The sequence below is a fragment of the Ranitomeya imitator genome, chromosome 7, assembly GCF_032444005.1.
Source record: "Ranitomeya imitator isolate aRanImi1 chromosome 7, aRanImi1.pri, whole genome shotgun sequence".
Classification (NCBI taxonomy): domain Eukaryota; kingdom Metazoa; phylum Chordata; class Amphibia; order Anura; family Dendrobatidae; genus Ranitomeya; species Ranitomeya imitator.
The window spans coordinates 216476940-216495797 of record NC_091288.1 but is presented as its reverse complement, the minus strand read 5'-3'; the positions used below and the strand labels follow the sequence as shown (position 1 = coordinate 216495797).

General features: G+C 45.8%; 1 protein-coding gene across 5 annotated transcripts in view; it reads left to right on the top strand.

Moving 5' to 3' along the window:
* LOC138645505 (uncharacterized) overlaps positions 1–18858 on the top strand; it is a 59700-nt gene that overhangs the window by 4494 nt on the left and 36348 nt on the right. For 3 of the 5 annotated variants that reach the window (XM_069734893.1, XM_069734889.1, XM_069734894.1), the window contains exon 1: positions 7416–7726. The exons of the other annotated variants lie outside the window; for them this stretch is intronic. In XM_069734893.1, coding sequence (XP_069590994.1) covers positions 7687–7726 — 40 coding nt within the window. In that variant the 5' untranslated portion in view covers positions 7416–7686. Of the gene's footprint in view, positions 1–7415; positions 7727–18858 lie in introns of those variants that run through there. 5 annotated transcript variants of the gene reach the window in all.

Below are 18858 nucleotides of genomic sequence, written 5' to 3'. Positions count from 1 at the left end.
GTGACACCATTTTGGAAAGTAGACCCCCTAAGGAACTTATGTAGATGTGTGGTGAGCACTTTGACTCACCAAGTGCTTCACAGAAGTTTCTAATGCAGAGCTGTAAAAATAAAAAATAATTTTTTCACAAAAATGATCTATTCGCCCCCAATTTTTTATTTTAACAACGGTAACAGAAGAAATTGGACCCCAAAAGTTGTTGTGCAATTTGTCCATGTGTGGGGGTAAACCACTGTTTGGGCGCATGGCAGAGTTCAGAAGAGAAGGAGCGGCGTCTGACTTTTCAATGCACAATTGACAGGAATTGAGATGGGACGCCATGTTGCGTTTGGAGAGCCACTAATGTGCCTAAACATTGAAACCCCCCCAAAAGTGACACAATTTTGGAAAGTAGATCCCCTAAGGAACTTATCTAGATGTGTTGTGAGAGCTTTGAACCCCCAAGTGTTTCACTACAGTTTATAATGCAGAGCCGTGAAAATAAAAATTATTTTTTTTCCCAAGGGTAACAGGAGAAATTGGACACCAAAAGTTGTTGTCCAATTTGTCCTGAGTAGGCTGATACCCCATATGTGGGGGGGAACCACCGTTTGGGCGCATGGCAGAGCTCGGAAGGGAAGGAGCGCCATATGGAATGCAGACTAAGATGGATTGGTCTGCAGGTGTCACATTCCGTTTACAGAGCCCCTAATGTACCTAAACAGTAGAAACCCCCACAAGTGACCCCATATTGAAAACTAGACCCCTCAAGGAACTTATCTAGATGTGTTGCGAGAACTTTGAACCCCTATGTGTTTCACTACAGTTTATAACGCAGAGCCGTGAAAATAAAAAATCATTTTTTTCCCACAAAAAATATTTTTTTAGCCCCCAGTTTTGTACTTTCCCAAGGGTAACAAGAGAAATTGGACGCCAAAAGTTGTTGTCCAATTTGTCCTGAGTAGGCTGATACCTCATATGTTGGGGTAAATCCCTGTTTGGGCGCACGGGAGAGCTCGGGAAGGAAGGAGCACTGTTTTACTTTTTTAACACAGAATTGGCTGGAATTGAGATTGTCGCGTTTGGAGAGCTCTGATGTGCCTAAACAGTGGAAACCCCCAATTCTAACTGTAACCCTAGGCCCAACCCTAACCCTGACCCTAGCCTTAACGTTAGCCCTAACCCTAGCCCTAATTATAACCCTAGCCCCAACCCTAACCCTAATGGGAAAATGGAAATAAATGCATTTTTTAATTTTATTATTTTTCCCTAACTAAGGGGGTGATGAAGAGGGGTTTGATTTACTGCTTATAGCGGGTTTTTAGTGGATTTTTATGATTGGCAGCTGTCACACACTAAAAGACGCTTTTTATTGCACGTGACATTTTTTGATCGCTTTTTATTCTGATTTTTTAGAGGCAAAATGACCAAAAACCAGCTATTCATGAATTCCTTTTGAGGGGGGGCATTTATACAATTTGTACCATTCCACGTTTGGTAAAATTGATAAAGCAGTTTTATTCTTCAGGTCAGTACGATTACAGCGATATCTCATTAATATATTTTTTTATGTTTTGGCGCTTTTATACGATAAAAACTATTTTATAGAAAAAATAATTATTTTTGCATCGCTGTATTCTGAGGACTATAACTTTATTACTTTTTCGCTGATCATGCGGTATAGCAGCTCGTTTTTTTGCGGGACAAGATGACGTTTTCAGTGGTGCCATGTTTATTTATATCCGTCTTTTTGATCGCGTGTTATTCCACTTTTTGTTCGGCGGTATGATAAGCGTAAGCGTTGTTTTTTGCCTCGTTTTTTTTCTTTTTTTACCGCGTTCACTAAAGGGGTTAACTAGCGGGACAGTTTTATAGATGGGGTTGTTACGGATGCGGCGATACTAAATATGTGTACTTTTATTGTTTTTTTATTATATTTTTTCACATAGTGCCGGATATCAGCTGCGATAGTCAGCTGACACCCGGCCGCGATCGGCCGCGCTCCCCCGTGAGCACGGCCGATCGCATATGACGTACTATTCCGTCACTGGGAATTAAGTCCCAGGTCACCTCGAAGGGATAGTACGTCATATGGGATTAAGGGGTTAACAGAAATAAACACGTGAAATAGATCACTCTGTGCGTAAACTCTATAATATAGGAGTTTCATGTTTTGTATTGAACTGAAATATCATTCATTCTCTGAGCTGAAATATCCTGCATGTCTATTGCTCCAGTCCCTGACAGCAAGCAGCTTGGATGGTAAACATATCATTCATTCTCTGAGCTGAAGTGTCCTGCATGTCTGTTGCTCCAGTCCCTGACAGCAAGCAGCTTGGATGGTGAACATATCGTTCGTTCTCTGAGCTGAAGTGTCCTGCATGTCTGTTGCTCCAGTCCCTGACAGCAAGCAGCTTGGATGGTATCTGAGTCATTCTATCTTCGGCATTGAATCCTGCATGTATCTATATATGTAAACATATCATTCATTCTCTGAGCTGAAATATCCTGCATGTCTATTGCTCCAGTCCCTGACAGCAAGCAGCTTGGATGGTAAACATATCATTCATTCTCTGAGCTGAAATATCCTGCATGTCTATTGCTCCAGTCCCTGACAGCAAGCAGCTTGGATGGTAAACATATCATTCATTCTCTGAGCTGAAATATCCTGCATGTCTATTGCTCCAGTCCCTGACAGCAAGCAGCTTGGATGGTAAACATATCATTCATTCTCTGAGCTGAAATATCCTGCATGTCTATTGCTCCAGTCCCTGACAGCAAGCAGCTTGGATGGTAAACATATGATTCATTCTCTGAGCTGAAATATCCTGCATGTCTATTGCTCCAGTCCCTGACAGCAAGCAGCTTGGATGGTAAACATATCATTCATTCTCTGAGCTGAAATATCCTGCATGTCTATTGCTCCAGTCCCTGACAGCAAGCAGCTTGGATGGTAAACATATCATTCATTCTCTGAGCTGAAATATCCTGCATGTCTATTGCTCCAGTCCCTGACAGCAAGCAGCTTGGATGGTATCTGAGTCATTCTATCTTCGGCATTGAATCCTGCATGTATCTATATATGTTAGTCATCCTATTATGCCTTTGTTTGTGTTTATAGATATTTAACTCACTTTTGCATGTCCTTACTCAGAGAGATCACATAACTGTTTCAAAGTGCTTTATGATCCATGTAGACCTGGACATTTGTTTATCTGATCACTACATTTATTGTGTCCTGTTGTCTCAACTGAGTTAGATTGATTGCTAACGAGCTTTAACACAAAAAAAAAAAAAAAAAAAAAAAAAGATCTAAGGGCTAGCCTTCTATAAATGTAGATGTAGCTTGGGGATGCATTCGTGCACTGTTATTCGTGTATTTTTTATTCAAAGTACTTTTTTTTCTAAGTACTCGGCAGTTATAACATGGCAGTTATACAGGGCAGGAGACAGGTAAGACAATCTAAATCTAATCCATATTCACTTGAAACAGCACAAATACTCACCATATTTATTTGTATAATCTATATTCTGGCTGCTGCATTCACTCACATTCACCGCCCTCGCATTAACTCTCTACACTCCATCCATATCGGCCCCTCTGTCCTTGCCTCTCCTATGTATAGCACTCATGCTCTATTCACATTGCTTAACAGCACAGATCCATTCAGTCCCACCATCCAACACAAGAGACGCTCTCACAAATCACTTAACCATCTGCTCACTCTTTCGATCCTCCTTCTCCTAGTCGCTGGAGACATATCTCCAAACCCCGGCCCCCCATGTTATAGCCAGTCAAACCTCCCAATTGCTACACCCAGAAACCCCTCTAACCTTATTAATATTCCCTGCATGCCTGCTGTCTCTTTCAATTGTGCCCTTTGGAATTCTCGCTCTGTGTGTAATAAACTCTCCTTCATTCATGACTTCTTCCTTTCTAATTCTCTTAATCTCCTGGCTCTTACTGAAACCTGGATCCAGCAGTCAGACACCACCGCTGTTGCTGCTCTTTCATATGGTGGACTACACTTTTCTCATACCCCAAGATCAGACAACAGAGCAGGTGGAGGCGTTGGTCTGCTCCTTTCACCCAAATGTACTTTCCAAGTTATCCCCCAAGTACCCTCACTTGTCTTCCCTTCCTTTGAGGTCCATGTGGTCAGACTCTACGTCCCCTTCTCCATGCGAGTGGCGGTGGTGTATCGTCCTCCCGGCCCCTCTCATCAGTTCCTGGATCACTTTGCCACCTGGCTTCCACACTTTCTCTCCTGTGACACCCCCACCCTTATCATGGGTGATTTCAACATCCCCATTGCCTCTCCCCTCTCCCCATCTGCTTCTCACCTTTTATCTCTATCCTCCTCTTTTGGCCTCTCGCAGCATACTAACTCTCCAACACATGAAGATGGAAACTCCCTTGACTTGGTCTTCTCCCGACTTTGCTCAGTGGATGACTTCACAAACTCCCCTCTCCCGCTCTCTGACCACAACCTTCTTTCATTCTCTATCAAGAACTGCCATCCCGCTCAGGTCACCCCCACTTTCCACACCTATAGAAACATACAGGCCATTAACACCCAGAAACTTATGATGAACTTGCAGTCCTCATTGGCCCCTATTTCCTCCATCTCATGTCCTGATTCTGCATTGAAGCATTACAATGAAACCCTGCAAAGTGCTCTGGATGAAGCTGCTCCTCCTATACATAAAACAGCTCGGCACAGACGGCAACAACCGTGGCACACGCTGCAAACACGTTTCCTGCAGCGGTGCTCCAGGTGCGCAGAACGTCTGTGGAGAAAATCTAATCTACCCGAAGATTTCATCCATTATAAGTTCATGCTAAAGACATACAATTCTGCCCTTCACCTCTCCAAACAAACCTACTTCAACACCCTCATCACCTCCCTGTCCAATAACCCTAAACGTCTCTTTGACACGTTCCAGTCCCATCTCAACCCAAGAGAGCAGGCCCCAACCACGGATCTCCGTGCTGACGATCTGGCCAATTACTTCAAAGAAAAAATTGACCACATTCGACAGGAAATCATCTCCCAATCTCTTCATACCATGCACTGTCCTCCCTCCCCCACTGCATCTAGTTCACTCTCTGACTTTGAAGCAGTTACAGAAGAAGAAGTAAGCGGGCTCCTTGCATCTTCTCGCCCGACCACTTGCACCAGTGACCCCATTCCGTCACATCTCCTCCAGTCCCTTTCCCCGGCTATCACCTCTCATCTAACAAAAATATTCAACCTTTCCCTCACTTCCGGTATTTTTCCCTCCTCATTTAAGCATGCCATCATACATCCATTACTTAAAAAACCATCCCTCGATCAAAACTGTGCCGCTAATTATAGACCTGTCTCTAATCTTCCCTTCATCTCTAAACTCCTCGAACGCCTGGTCCACTCCCGTCTTACCCGCTATCTCTCAGATAACTCTCTTCTCGACCCTCTTCAATCTGGCTTCCGCTCTTTACACCCTACTGAAACTGCCCTCATTAAAGTCTCTAATGACCTACTAACAGCTAAATCTAATGGTCACTACTCCATGCTAATTCTCTTGGATCTCTCTGCAGCATTCGACACTGTGGATCATCAGCTCCTCCTCACTATGCTCCGCTCCATCGGCCTCAAGGACACCGTTCTCTCCTGGTTCTCCTCCTATCTCTCTGACCGATCCTTCACTGTATGTTTTGCTGGTTCCTCCTCCTCTCACCTTCCCCTTACTGTTGGGGTTCCTCAAGGATCAGTCCTAGGCCCCCTACTCTTCTCGTTGTATACTGCCCCTATTGGACAAACAATCAGTAGATTTGGTTTCCAGTACCATCTCTATGCTGACGACACCCAATTATACACTTCTGCTCCCGATATCACACCGACCTTTTTAGAAAACACCAGTGATTGTCTTACCGCTGTCTCTAACATCATGTCCTCCCTCTATCTGAAACTAAACCTGTCAAAAACTGAACTCCTCGTGTTCTCTCCCTCTACTAACCTACCTTTGCCTGACATTGCCATCTCCGTGTGCGGTTCCACCATTACTCCAAAGCAACATGCCCGCTGCCTTGGGGTCATCCTTGATTCTGACCTTTCATTCACCCCCTACATCCGATCACTGGCTCGCTCTTCTTACCTGCATCTCAAAAACATTTCTAGAATTCGCCCTTTTCTTAATTTCGACTCTGCAAAAACTCTGACTGTTTCACTTATTCATTCTCGTCTGGACTATTGTAACTCTCTACTAATCGGTCTCCCTCTTGCAAAACTCTCCCCGCTCCAATCTGTCCTGAATGCTGCAGCCAGGATCATATTCCTCACCAACCGTTACACCGATGCCTCTACCCTGTGCCAGTCATTACACTGGCTACCCATCCACTCCAGAATCCAGTACAAAACTACTACCCTCATCCACAAAGCACTCCATGGCTCAGCACCACCCTACATCTCCTCCCTGGTATCAGTCTACCACCCTACCCGTGCCCTCCGCTCCGCTAATGACCTCAGGTTAGCATCCTCAATAATCAGAACCTCCCACTCCCGTCTCCAAGACTTTACACGTGCTGCGCCGATTCTTTGGAATGCACTACCTAGGTTAATACGATTAATCCCCAATCCCCACAGTTTTAAGCGTGCCCTAAAAACTCATTTGTTCAGACTGGCCTACCGCCTCAATGCATTAACCTAACGATCCCTGTGTGGCCTATTTATAATAAAAAAAAAAAAAAAAAAAAGGTTCCTCGCATCATGTTCTCATACACTTTATGCAGTATTAGCCCTCTGTGTCTGTACTGCTACATACTTAGGCAGGTAACTGGTTCATGCAGCTTTACATGAACACCTGAGCCTTACACTATAGCTGGTCCGAATAACTAAAGCAATTGTTACCATCCACCTCTCGTGTCTCCCCTTTTCCCCATAGTTTGTAAGCTTGCGAGCAGGGCCCTCACTCCTCCTGGTATCTGTTTTGAACTGTATTTCTGTTATGCTGTAATGTCTATTGTCTGTACAAGTCCCCTCTATAATTTGTAAAGCGCTGCGGAATATGTTGGCGCTATATAAATAAAATTATTATTATTATTATTATTAATTAACTTTTTGATGATATTCTAATTTAGTGAGAAGCTCCTGTATCTATCTGTGTGTTTTGAAGAACATTTCCTTTGAAAACGATGTGTAAATGAGATAACAAAAAGCTCATGTTCAAAGCGCACTTCATTCGGATGTAAATCGGATACTAGGTGTGAAATATCGGATTGTACTGACATGAAAAACGCATGACACTCGCATTACACTCGTCTGACTTTGCAGGAACAAAATCTGACTGATTGTAAAATCGCTAATGTGACTCCGGCCTAATGCTAAAGTTCATTCACAATCGCTATCGCTTCAACATGAACTTTCATTTGTGAATAAACTTTAGACTTATATCAAGCAACTTTCGATATACGAGTGCAGTGATTACTTTATTCTCCGATTTATGGGACTTTGAGGCCCCGTTCACTGGCACCGTGACTCATATTGGTCGAGTGCTAGCTTTCGTTTTCTACAGTGTCCACTTTGTGCTGGATCATAGCTGCCATGTGAATGAGACAATGGAGAAAATCTGATTTGTGAAGAGTCCGATAATTTTAGGAAATCACAACCCGGGAGCAGTGAGAAGTCACAGGCGTGATCTGTGAATTCGGAGAAGATCTGCGAGGCCATGAAGGGCTTCCTCTGCCTCCTGCTCCTCTGCCTCTCAGGTCAGTGCTTCCCCTTCTCTCTTCACAGGAAGGTTTACGAGAACAAACCCCAATAATTTATCTCTGGACAGATGAGGTCGGATCACGTTTCCTATCGAACGGCGACGTCCGTATTACATTATGTTACACGGATTCTGGATCTGCCTTCCTAATACACCGAGAACCGTAATAAGACGGATGCGATAGTTTGGGTGTGACTCTGCTTTAACTGTTTATGGTTTGGATGTTCCTGTGATTTTATGGCTGACGTTACATAATTCCCATATTTAGAGTGAAGAGGATAATATAAGGAGGGGCTGATAACCAGAAGTAAAGGTCCCACACTAAGGCAAAGTTCACACGGGGCGTTTTTGCTGCGTTTTTTAATGCTAATTTTCAGCTGCTTTTTACAGGACCAGCAAAGCCTATAAGATTTCAGAAATCTCATGCACACATTGTTTTTTGTCATCAGTGTTTTGTGCTTTGCATGTTTTTTACATACTGTACAGTATGTTACTTCTTTCTGCATTTTTTAAGCGTTTTTCATCCATTGACTTGAATGGTTGGTGAAAAACACTGAAAAAATTCAATAAAAAAGCAGATAATAATAATAAGGTATCACGTTTTGCTGCGTTTTTTTGTGCCAAAACCTGATTCTATGGAACAAGACTTTGTTTTTCAACACAAAACATTATCGGCATGCACAAGATACAAATCTAGCATGCCAAAACCACTGCGAAAACACCAAAAAAAAATAAAAACAAGGAAAACTTGATTTTTTTCTGCAGTTTTCCTGCCAAGAGATCAGATTTTGCTGCAGAAAAAAAAATGCTGAAAAAAATGCCCAGTATAAACTTACCTCAGAAAGTATTTGCAGGTCAGTGATACTAATAATATCAGAAAAACATAACTTAATCCCATAGTGGACACAGTCCCGCTCCTATGTTAGTTCATCTCACCATAGATGAACCCTGAACAAAGAGCCACCAGATCAATGTAGGACACTCCATACCCGAAGCATTAAATATATAGAAAAAGGAATTCAAGTTCAAATTAATATATAAAAAATACCAATTTTATTTAATTATAACAATAATCACATTTCTCATAAAATACCATATAATTGACATGACATGCTCAGCAAGGGAAAGCAAAACGGTACCAGACCTGTGTGACCTACCACTTACTGCTATTAACGTAATAAGGTGCTCAGTGCCACTGTAGTGTTATGGGACAAGGAACCCCCCAGGACCAAATGTTACTATATCATATCTCCTCACGCCTCAAATATCTCCATAGTATCTGTATCCTTCTATAGCACAGCATAATAAACCTGGTTTGCTTCCTTACCCATATAGCAGATAGCGGATGGTCGCACAGTGCAGCCCCAACGCGCGTTTCGCGTTGGCTTCGTCAGGGGGCGATACTGTGGTGTGTGTGGGGGAGGTTTTTATATGATTTTCAATTGTCCTTAATCGGACACAGGATGTAGCGCATGTGCGCCGCTGACCGCGCCGGGAACTGCATCACGTCTGGCGCCCACCATGACGGAGCGCATCCAGGGACGTCTAATTGACGTCACTGAAGCGCAAACGTCACCACCAGGCGCCGTCCACAATGCCCCGGGACACCAGCCATGGAGGACATGCGCACTGTGTCCAGAGTGGTAACCCAGAATAATCATTCTCTAGCGCCATCATATTCCTCAGCACTGTACAATTCAGAGGGGACTTGTACAGACAATAGCGGACATTACAGGAAAACACCAAGAGGAGTGAGGACCAGAGCAACAATCTATGTGGTAATGGAGGGACACAAAGGTTCGAAAAGTGCTTGTCATGTGCGGTCCAGCCATCAATCTACTATATAATTGTCTAAGGGTCACTTCCGTCTGTCCTTCTGTCTGTCTGTCTTTCTGTCACGGTTATTCATTCACTAATTGGTCTCGCCAGCTGCCTGTCATGGCTGCCGCGACCAATCAGCGACGGGCACAGTCCAGAAAAAGATGGCTGCTCCTTACTCCCCGCAGTCAGTGCCTGTCGCCCGCATACTCCCCTCGGGTCACCGCTAACACAGGGTTAATGCCGGCGGTAACGGACCGGGTTATGCTGCAGGTAACGCACTCAGTTACCGCCGCTATTAACCCTGTGTGTCCCCAACTTTTTACTATTGATGCTGCCTATGTGGCATCAATAGTAAAAAATGTAATGTTAAAAATAATAACTAAAAAAAAAAAACCTGCTATTCTCACCCTCCGTAGCAGCTCGCGCCGGCCGCCATCTTCCGCTGCAGGTTCCGGTGGCAGAAGGACCTGCCATGACGTCACGGTCCTGCGCTCATACCAACCCTGGGACCGGAAGCTACCGTGGACTACAACTGGCCCTCGGAAAGGTGAGTATATGTTGTTGTGTTTTTTTATTTTTTAATCTGTGACGAACGTGGCTGGGCAATATACTATGTACCTGGGCAATATACTACGTGACTGGCCAATATACTACGTGGCTCTGTGCTGTATACTACGTCACTGGGCAATATACTACGTCACTGGGCAATATACTACGTCACTGGGCAATATACTACGTCACTGGGCAATATACTACGTCACTGGGCAATGTACTAAGTCACTGCGCAATATACTACGTGGCTGGGCAATATACTACTTGGCTGGGCAATATACTACGTGGCTGGGCAATATACTACGTGGCTGCGTAATATACTACTTGTCTGGGCAATATACTACGTGTCTGGGCAATATACTACGTGGACATACATATTCTAGAATACCCGGTACTGTGCAGGGTATATATACAGGACGGGAGGAGCGGTACTGTGCAGGGTATATATACAGGACGGGAGGAGCGGTACTGTGCAGAGTATATATACAGGACGGGAGGAGCGGTACTGTGCAGGGTATATATACAGGACGGGAGGAGCGGTACTGTGCAGGGTATATATACAGGATGGGAGGAGCGGTACTGTGCAGGGTATATATACAGGACGGGAGGAGCGGTACTGTGCAGGGTATATATACAGGACGGGAGGAGCGGTACTGTGCAGGGTATATATACAGGACGGGAGGAGCGGTACTGTGCAGGGTATATATACAGGACGGGAGGAGCGGTACTGTGCAGGGTATATATACAGGACGGGAGGAGCGGTACTGTGCAGGGTATATATACAGGACGGCAGGAGCGGTACTGTGCAGGGTATATATACAGGACGGGAGGAGCGGTACTGTGCAGGGTATATATACAGGACGGGAGGAGCGCTACTGTGCAGAGTATATATACAGGACGGGAGGAGCGCTACTGTGCAGGGTATATATACAACACGGGAGGAGCGCTACTGTGCAGGGTATATATACAGGACGGGAGGAGCGCTACTCTGCAGGGTATATATACAGGACGGGAGGAGCGCTACTGTGCAGGGTATATATACAGGACGGGAGGAGCGCTACTGTGCAGGGTATATATACAGGACGGGAGGAGCGCTACTGTGCAGGGTATATATACAGGACGGAGGAGCGCTACTGTGCAGGGTATATATACAGGACGGGAGGAGCGGTACTGTGCAGGGTATATATACAGGACGGGAGGAGCGGTACTGTGCAGGGTATATATACAGGACGGGAGGAGCGGTACTGTGCAGGGTATATATACAGGACGGGAGGAGCGGTACTGTGCAGGGTATATATACAGGACGGGAGGAGCGGTACTGTGCAGGGTATATATACAGGACGGGAGGAGCGGTACTGTGCAGGGTATATACAGGACGGGAGGAGCGGTACTGTGCAGGGTATATATACAGGACGGGAGGAGCGGTACTGTGCAGGGTATATATACAGGACGGGAGGAGCGGTACTGTGCAGGGTATATATACAGGACGGGAGGAGCGGTACTGTGCAGGGTATACAGAACGGGAGGAGCGGTACTGTGCAGGGTATATATACAGGACGGGAGGAGCGGTACTGTGCAGGGTATATATACAGGACGGGAGGAGCAGTACTGTGCAGGGTATATATACAGGACGGGAGGAGCGGTACTGTGCAGTGTATATATACAGGACGAGGGATACTGTGCAGTGTATATATACAGGACAGGAGGAGCGCTACTGTGCAGGGTATATATACAGGACAGGAGGAGGGGTACTGTGCAGTGTATATATACAGGACAGGAGGAGCGGTACTGTGCAGTGTATATATACAGGACAGGAGGAGCGGTACTGTGCAGTGTATATATACACAGGACAGGAGGAGCGGTACTGTGCAGGGTATATATACAGGACGGGAGGAGCGGTACTGTGCAGTGTATATATACAGGACAGGACGAGGGATACTGTGCAGGGTATAAACAGAATAATAGAGGAACTGAGAATAGAATATATATTATATTTTAAAAAGTGGTTTCTGTTCCATAATGGAGGCAGGGTCTCAGTATTTATATTTGGCAAAACTAATGTTTTATTGGTCCTGTCAAAGCTTCTTTGAATTTGAACAATTCATTTAAAGGGAACCTGTCACCCCGTTTTTTCAAGATGAGCTAAAAATATCGTTAAATGGGGGCAGAGCTGGGCTTTACATTAGTGTACTTTGTGAGCCTTTATTCTCCACCTATCCCGCCGAAATACCTTTGAAAAGTCGCCGTTTTGCGCTGTCACTCACGCTGGTCTGGTCATACGGGCGTGGTGACTGTGCTGTTTCTCCCCCAGATCTCTGTTGGTGGCGTAGTGGTGTGCGCATGCCCAATTGGCGAATCCACTACTGCGCAGCTGAAGGAAAAGAGCGCGATCTGCGCTATTCAGCCGTTTATCGTGGGCGCGGCCATCTTTGTGAGGCCGCGCGTGCGCAGATGGTTCTTCTCAGCTTCCCGGGGCTTCAGGAAAATGGCCTCTGGATGCCACGCGTGCGCACATGGAGATCTTGGTGGCCATTTTCCTGAAGCAGAGTTCGCATCTCGGCTGCAGGAAGATGGCCGCCGCGATATCCATCTGCGCAAGCGCGGCATCCTGCGGCCATTTTCCTGAAGCCCCGGGAAGCCGAGAAGAACCATCTGCGCACGCGCGGCCTCACAAAGATGGCCGCGCCCACCGATAAATGGCTGAATAGCGCAGATCGCGCTCTTTTCCTTCAGCTGCGCAGTAGTGGATTCGCCAATTGGGCATGCGCACACCACTACGCCACCAACAGAGATCTGGGGGAGAAACAGCGCTGTCACCACGCCCGTATGACCAGACCAGCGTGAGTGACAGCGCAAAACGGCGACTTTACAAAGGTATTTCGGCGGGATAGGTGGGGAATAAAGGCTCACAAAGTACACTAATGTAAAGCCCAGCTCTGCCCCTATTTAACGATATTTTTAGCTCATCTTGAAAAATCGGGGTGACAGGTTCCCTTTAATATACAGTACAGCTTCTGTCCTGCACATCTATAAAGAAAACAAACAGCAGTGCGACATCTATATACTGTATATCTATTACACCATGTATACAGGACAGACGAAGAATACATGTATACAGCTACACACAAAATACACATTTAGGCTACGTTCACATTTGCCTTGTGCGGTGCTGCGTTGGCGACGCAACACAACGCAAACCAAAACGCATGCAAAACGCATTGTTTTGTGACGCATGCGTCCTTTTTTGGCATGATTTTGTATGCAAAAAAAAATGCAACTTGCTGGTCCTTTGCACCCTGACTCGTGCGCCAAAAACCGGTTTTTACGTACCGGTAATAGGATTTTACAGAGTCCACGACAGCACCCACAACGAGAGAGGGGATCCGCCCACCTTCCGGACAGGAACCTACAGGTTAAAAAGGGGTGGTCCCCCTCGCCCTCCAGTTTGTGTTCCAGAGTACAAGGGATACCGCCAATGCATCAGTACATGACAAAATTATCTTAAACACTACTAAATACCACCACCTCTAGAGAGTGATCTCTAAGGCACACCTTCCAACAGAGTGCAGGAATAAGTAACTAAATACGGGGGGGAATGTATGGGTGCTGTCGTGGACTCTGTAAAATCCTATTACCGGTACGTAAAAACCGGTTTTCCTATCGCCACGACAGCACCCACAACGAGAGACTTTCAAAGACTATTTAACTGGGAGGGACCACAGCACTAAGTACTGAACGGCCAAACTGTAAGCTGGAATTAGCAGATAGATCAAGGCGATAGTGCTTATAAAAGGTGGAAGGTGATGACCAAGTTGCCGCCTTACATATCATTTCAATGGGAACATCTGCCTTCTCCGCCCAGGATGATGCCATGGCCCGAGTGGAGTGCGCCTTGATGCCTTCTGGTGGTGTTACTCCCCTGGCAGAATAGGCAAGACATATCGCTTCTCTAATCCATCTAGCGATAGAGTTCTTCGTGACACCAGAACCCTTTTTCTGATTCTGGAAAGAAACAAACAGAGCCCTACTCTGTCTCCAGCTTTGTGTCCTATCCAGGTATTCTAATATCGCCCTTTTTACATCTAGGGTATGATATTTTTTCTCCTCTTCTGAACCTGGATTTTCATAGAAAGATGGTAAATAAATCTCCTGACTTCTATGAAATTTAGTTGCTACTTTCGGTAAGAATGCGGGATCAGGTTTTAAGACAATCTTATCCTGGAGAATTATCAGATAGGGAGGATCTACCGATAACGCATGTATATCACTGACCCTCCTGGCAGATGTTAATGCTAAGAGTAGAGCTGTTTTTAAGGTTAAATTTTTTATTGAAATAGAGTCTAATGGCTCGAACGGAGGTTCAGTCAACGCCTCAAGCACCAAATTTAAATCCCAAGGGGGTATTCTTACAATATGGATTGGGTTAGACCGCTGACATGCCTTAATAAATCTAGCAACCCATCTATTACCAGCTATATCACTGTTATATAGAGCTCCCAAGGCTGAAACATGAACTCTTAGAGTGTTGACAGCTAAACCCAATTCCCAGCCTTTCTGAAGGAATTCTAAAATAGCTGAAATCAGAGCCTTATCTCCTAATGGTTGCTGATAAAACAAAAGGAATTTTTTCCAAATTTTTGTGTAGATCTTTGTAGTGACCTCCTTTCTACTTTTCAATAAGGTATCTATTAACGCATTAGAGAACCCCCTCTCCTTCAGAAGCTCCCTCTCAAGTTCCAAGCCGTTAAGTGAAGAGTCTCCAAATTTGGATGACGAAATGGTCCTTGAGAGAGGAGTTCCGGAACCACTGGCAACACCCAGGGATCGGTCACAGACATTGTCCTGAGGAGAGAGAACCAAGGCCTCCTGGGCCAGAAGGGGGCGATTAAGATCACTCTGGCTCTTTCCTCCCGGATTTTCCTGAGAACTATCGGAATCAGACACATTGGGGGAAAGGCATATGTCAGCTGGAAGTCCCAACGGACACGAAGGGAATCCACTATAAATGGTTGGTCTGCTATCTGTAAAGATGCGAACCTTCTGACCTTCCTGTTCTTTCTCGTAGCAAACAGATCTATTGTCGGCAACCCCCACAGATTGACTATCTGATCGAATATCCATTGGTTTAGGGACCACTCTCCCTGACGAAGGGAATGGCGACTGAGGTAGTCCGCCTCTATATTGAGTTCCCTTTTATATGAACTGCCGACAGGGATTGTAAGTGCTTCTCGGCCAGAGACAATATCTGTGCTGTAGTGGTCATCAGGGATCGAGACCTTGTCCCCCCCTGATGATTGATGTAGGCTACCACAGTCATATTGTCTGTTTGTATCTGTACATGCATATTCCTCAGGGATGGTAGTAAGGAAAGAAGAGCCTGATTGACTGCCGTAAGCTCTCTTAGATTTGAGGAATTCTGGGACTCTTGAATCGACCATCGCCCTTGGGTTAGAATGTCTCCCATATGGGCTCCCCAACCGAACGGACTGGCATCTGTTGTAATTATGTTGTCCGGAGTGATGGTCCAGAGAACTCCTTTTGACAAATGTGCTGGACTGAGCCACCATCTCAGATCGTGAAGAGTTGCGTGTGATAATTTGAACCTTCTTCTCAGAGCACCGTGAAGATCTTTTTCTGCTTGAAGAACTTCGTATTGAAGCATTCGGGTATGAGCCTGAGCCCATCTTACCGCCGATATACACGCAGTCAAAGATCCTAGTAGCGACATTCCGTCTCTTAGACTTAAGTTTGGAGCTTTCCTTACAGCCGTGATCCTTTGAACGATCTTCCGCTTCTTCTCTTCTGGTAGGAAGGATGACTGATCTTCTGAGTCTAGAAGAACTCCTAGGAACATTTGACGTCTTGTGGGTTCCAGTTTTGACTTTTCCCAGTTGATAATCCATCCGAGCTCCTGTAGGGATGATATTATGGCATTTACCCTAGACGTACACTGATCAATTGAATTTCCTACTATCAAAAAATCGTCTAGATAGGGCACCACAAGGGTTTCTCTCTCTCTGATATGGGCCATTACTTCCGAAACAACCTTAGTAAAAACTCTAGGTGCCATGGACAGGCCAAAGGGCATTGCCAAAAATTGAAAATGCTTAATTTGATGGTTTACCCATACTGCCATCCTGAGAAATTGCTGGTGATTTCTGTGAACTGGAAGATGGTAGTACGCATCTTTTAGATCCAAGACCGACATGTAGCACCTAGGAAACAAAAGCTTAGTTGTTGACTTAATGGATTCCATCTTAAAAGCGTGGTACTGAAGATATTTATTCAATTTACGTAAATTTATGATAGTCCTAAAGGACCCATCAGGTTTAGCGATTAAGAATAGCGGAGAATAAAAACCCGTCTTCTCCTGATGTTTTGGTACTTCTTCAATAACTCGCTTTGTAAGCAATTGTTGAATCTCTAATTCTAAGGCCTGTTGTTGGGCCGGAGTGTCCAGTGATGTTATCACAAACTGATCCGGGGGAGTTCTCAAAAATTCTAATTTTAATCCGGACTCAACCACCCCCATTATCCAGCCACTAGAAGTAATCTTTTTCCATTTATCTGAGAAGAACTTTAGTCTTCCCCCTACTGGTAGATCTGTCTTATCTGTAATTACGCCTACGCCTTGAGAAAGATGAAGGGTTCTTATAGTATCCACCTTTCTTCTTTTGATCTGATGTTTCCCAGTCGCGATTATATCCCTGCTGGTCTGCCTGGAATCTCCTGAAGGGCATGCGTCTTCGGAAGGCGTTCCTAAAAGTGGGATTAAACGTTTTAGGAAATCCCTTCTTCCTATCTTCTGCCTTTGCAAGGATGTCATCCAGCACCGGGCCGAATAGGTACTCACCCCTACATGGAATGGAGCAAAGTTTAGCTTTAGCCTGAGCATCCCCCTTCCATGTCTTTAGCCATAGTGCCCGTCTGGCTGCATTCGAAAGACCTGCCGATCTTGCGGCCAATTTCAGAGAATCAATTGAGGCATCTGCTAGATAAGCTGCTCCTTCTCTGACCTGAGACAGGGAATTCAACAACTTATCCCTGGGTACCTTCGCTTTAAGCTGCTCCTCCAGCTGAGTCACCCAGACCATGATTGATCTGGCCGTACAGGTGCCTGCGATAGCGGGCTTAATGGCTCCAGATGATGACTCCCATAGTTTTTTAAGGAGCATGTCAGCCTTTCTATCTGAAGGATCCTTGAGGAGCCCTACATCTTCTAACGGAAGTGAGGCTGTTTTTGAAGTAGAGGCTACTGCCGCATCTATTTTCGGAACCTTCATCCACTGGGATAAAGTGTCATCTTCAAAGGGGTACCTTCTTTTTGCAGCTGAAGGTAAAAACCCTTTATCCAGCTTGTCCCACTCCCGTTTGACCAGATCTTTAACGGAATCCACCACTGGGAAAGCTTTTCGACTTCTCTGGCTCAGCCCTGCGAACATGATCTCCTGGGTTGTTTTTGGTTCTTTACTCTCTGCAACCCCCATAGTTGCACGGACTGCCTTAATTAAGGTTTCCATACCATCCGTGGAAAAGCAAGGTCTTCCCTCCTCATCTGAAGAGGATGCCGAAGAACTTTCCGAACATTCGCCCTCTTGTACTGAAGGGCTGGAATCGGACACCAACTCCACACTGCTTTTTTCATGCCGTCTGGTCTTAAGGGATGATTTTATTTCTTCCCTAATTACCTCCCTCAAATCCGATACCCGGAGAGGGGCCTCTTCTTCTAACATACGACATATGCATAATTGGCATAATTTCTTAACATAGGTGTCAGGTAGAGGCTCTGTGCATACAGCACACTGCTTATGCTTGGATTTGGAGACCTTTTTCCCCTATAATAAAGCATAGTGTAGAAAACAGCTGTATCAGGCAATGGTCTACATATTACACTCACCACTGCTGAAAAAATGTAGAGTACCGGTTTTTGAGGGGGTGAGGTGCGACGTGACGCTGGTTTGCCAGGGTCCTGCTGCCCACGTTCGCCGCTATGAGACCTGTGCTCTCCTGCCTGTCGGTGTTCGGCGTCTCCTGCCGAAGACATGTTGCCGCACACACCTCTCACCTGAGCGCTGCTCCTTTTCAAAAGTCCCGCGCTCCTCCTCCCGGTCTCCTCCGGAAGTTGTTCTCTACTTCCGGGTCATAAGCGCCGACCTGCTCCTGCAGCGTCGCGCGCGTGTGAACGACCCAGGGTGGCGTGCCTTCCCCTGGGAACGTCACCGCTCCTTGCCAGACGAGGGGGGAAGCTGGACACAGGACTTCCCCCGACGCTGCTTCCGGGCCCCCGACTCTGCCGTTCTCCCCGGACACCGCACAGAGGCTTGGCGGACCCGGGTAAGAGGAAACGACCTGTAGGCTCCCGCCGTCCGGACAGGAACCCAAACTGGAGGGCGAGGGGGACCGCCCTTTTTAACCTGTAGGTTCCTGTCCGGAAGGTGGGCGGATCCCCTCTCTCGTTGTGGGTGCTGTCGTGGCGATAGGAAAAAGACACATGCGTCACAAAACGCAATGCAACGCATGTCCATGCGCCCCCATGTTAAATATAGGGGCGCATGACGCATGCGTCGCCGTGGCTGCGCCCGACCTAGCCTTAAAAAAAAAAAGAGAAGAGCTTGGAGCTGTGTATATACTTTATGTAGTAGAGATGCGCCACAGTATATATTGTGTATCACACACCATACAATACCATCATCTCTACATTATATACGGGCAGGCTTATATACATGCACAGGCAGGCTTACATACATGCACAGACAA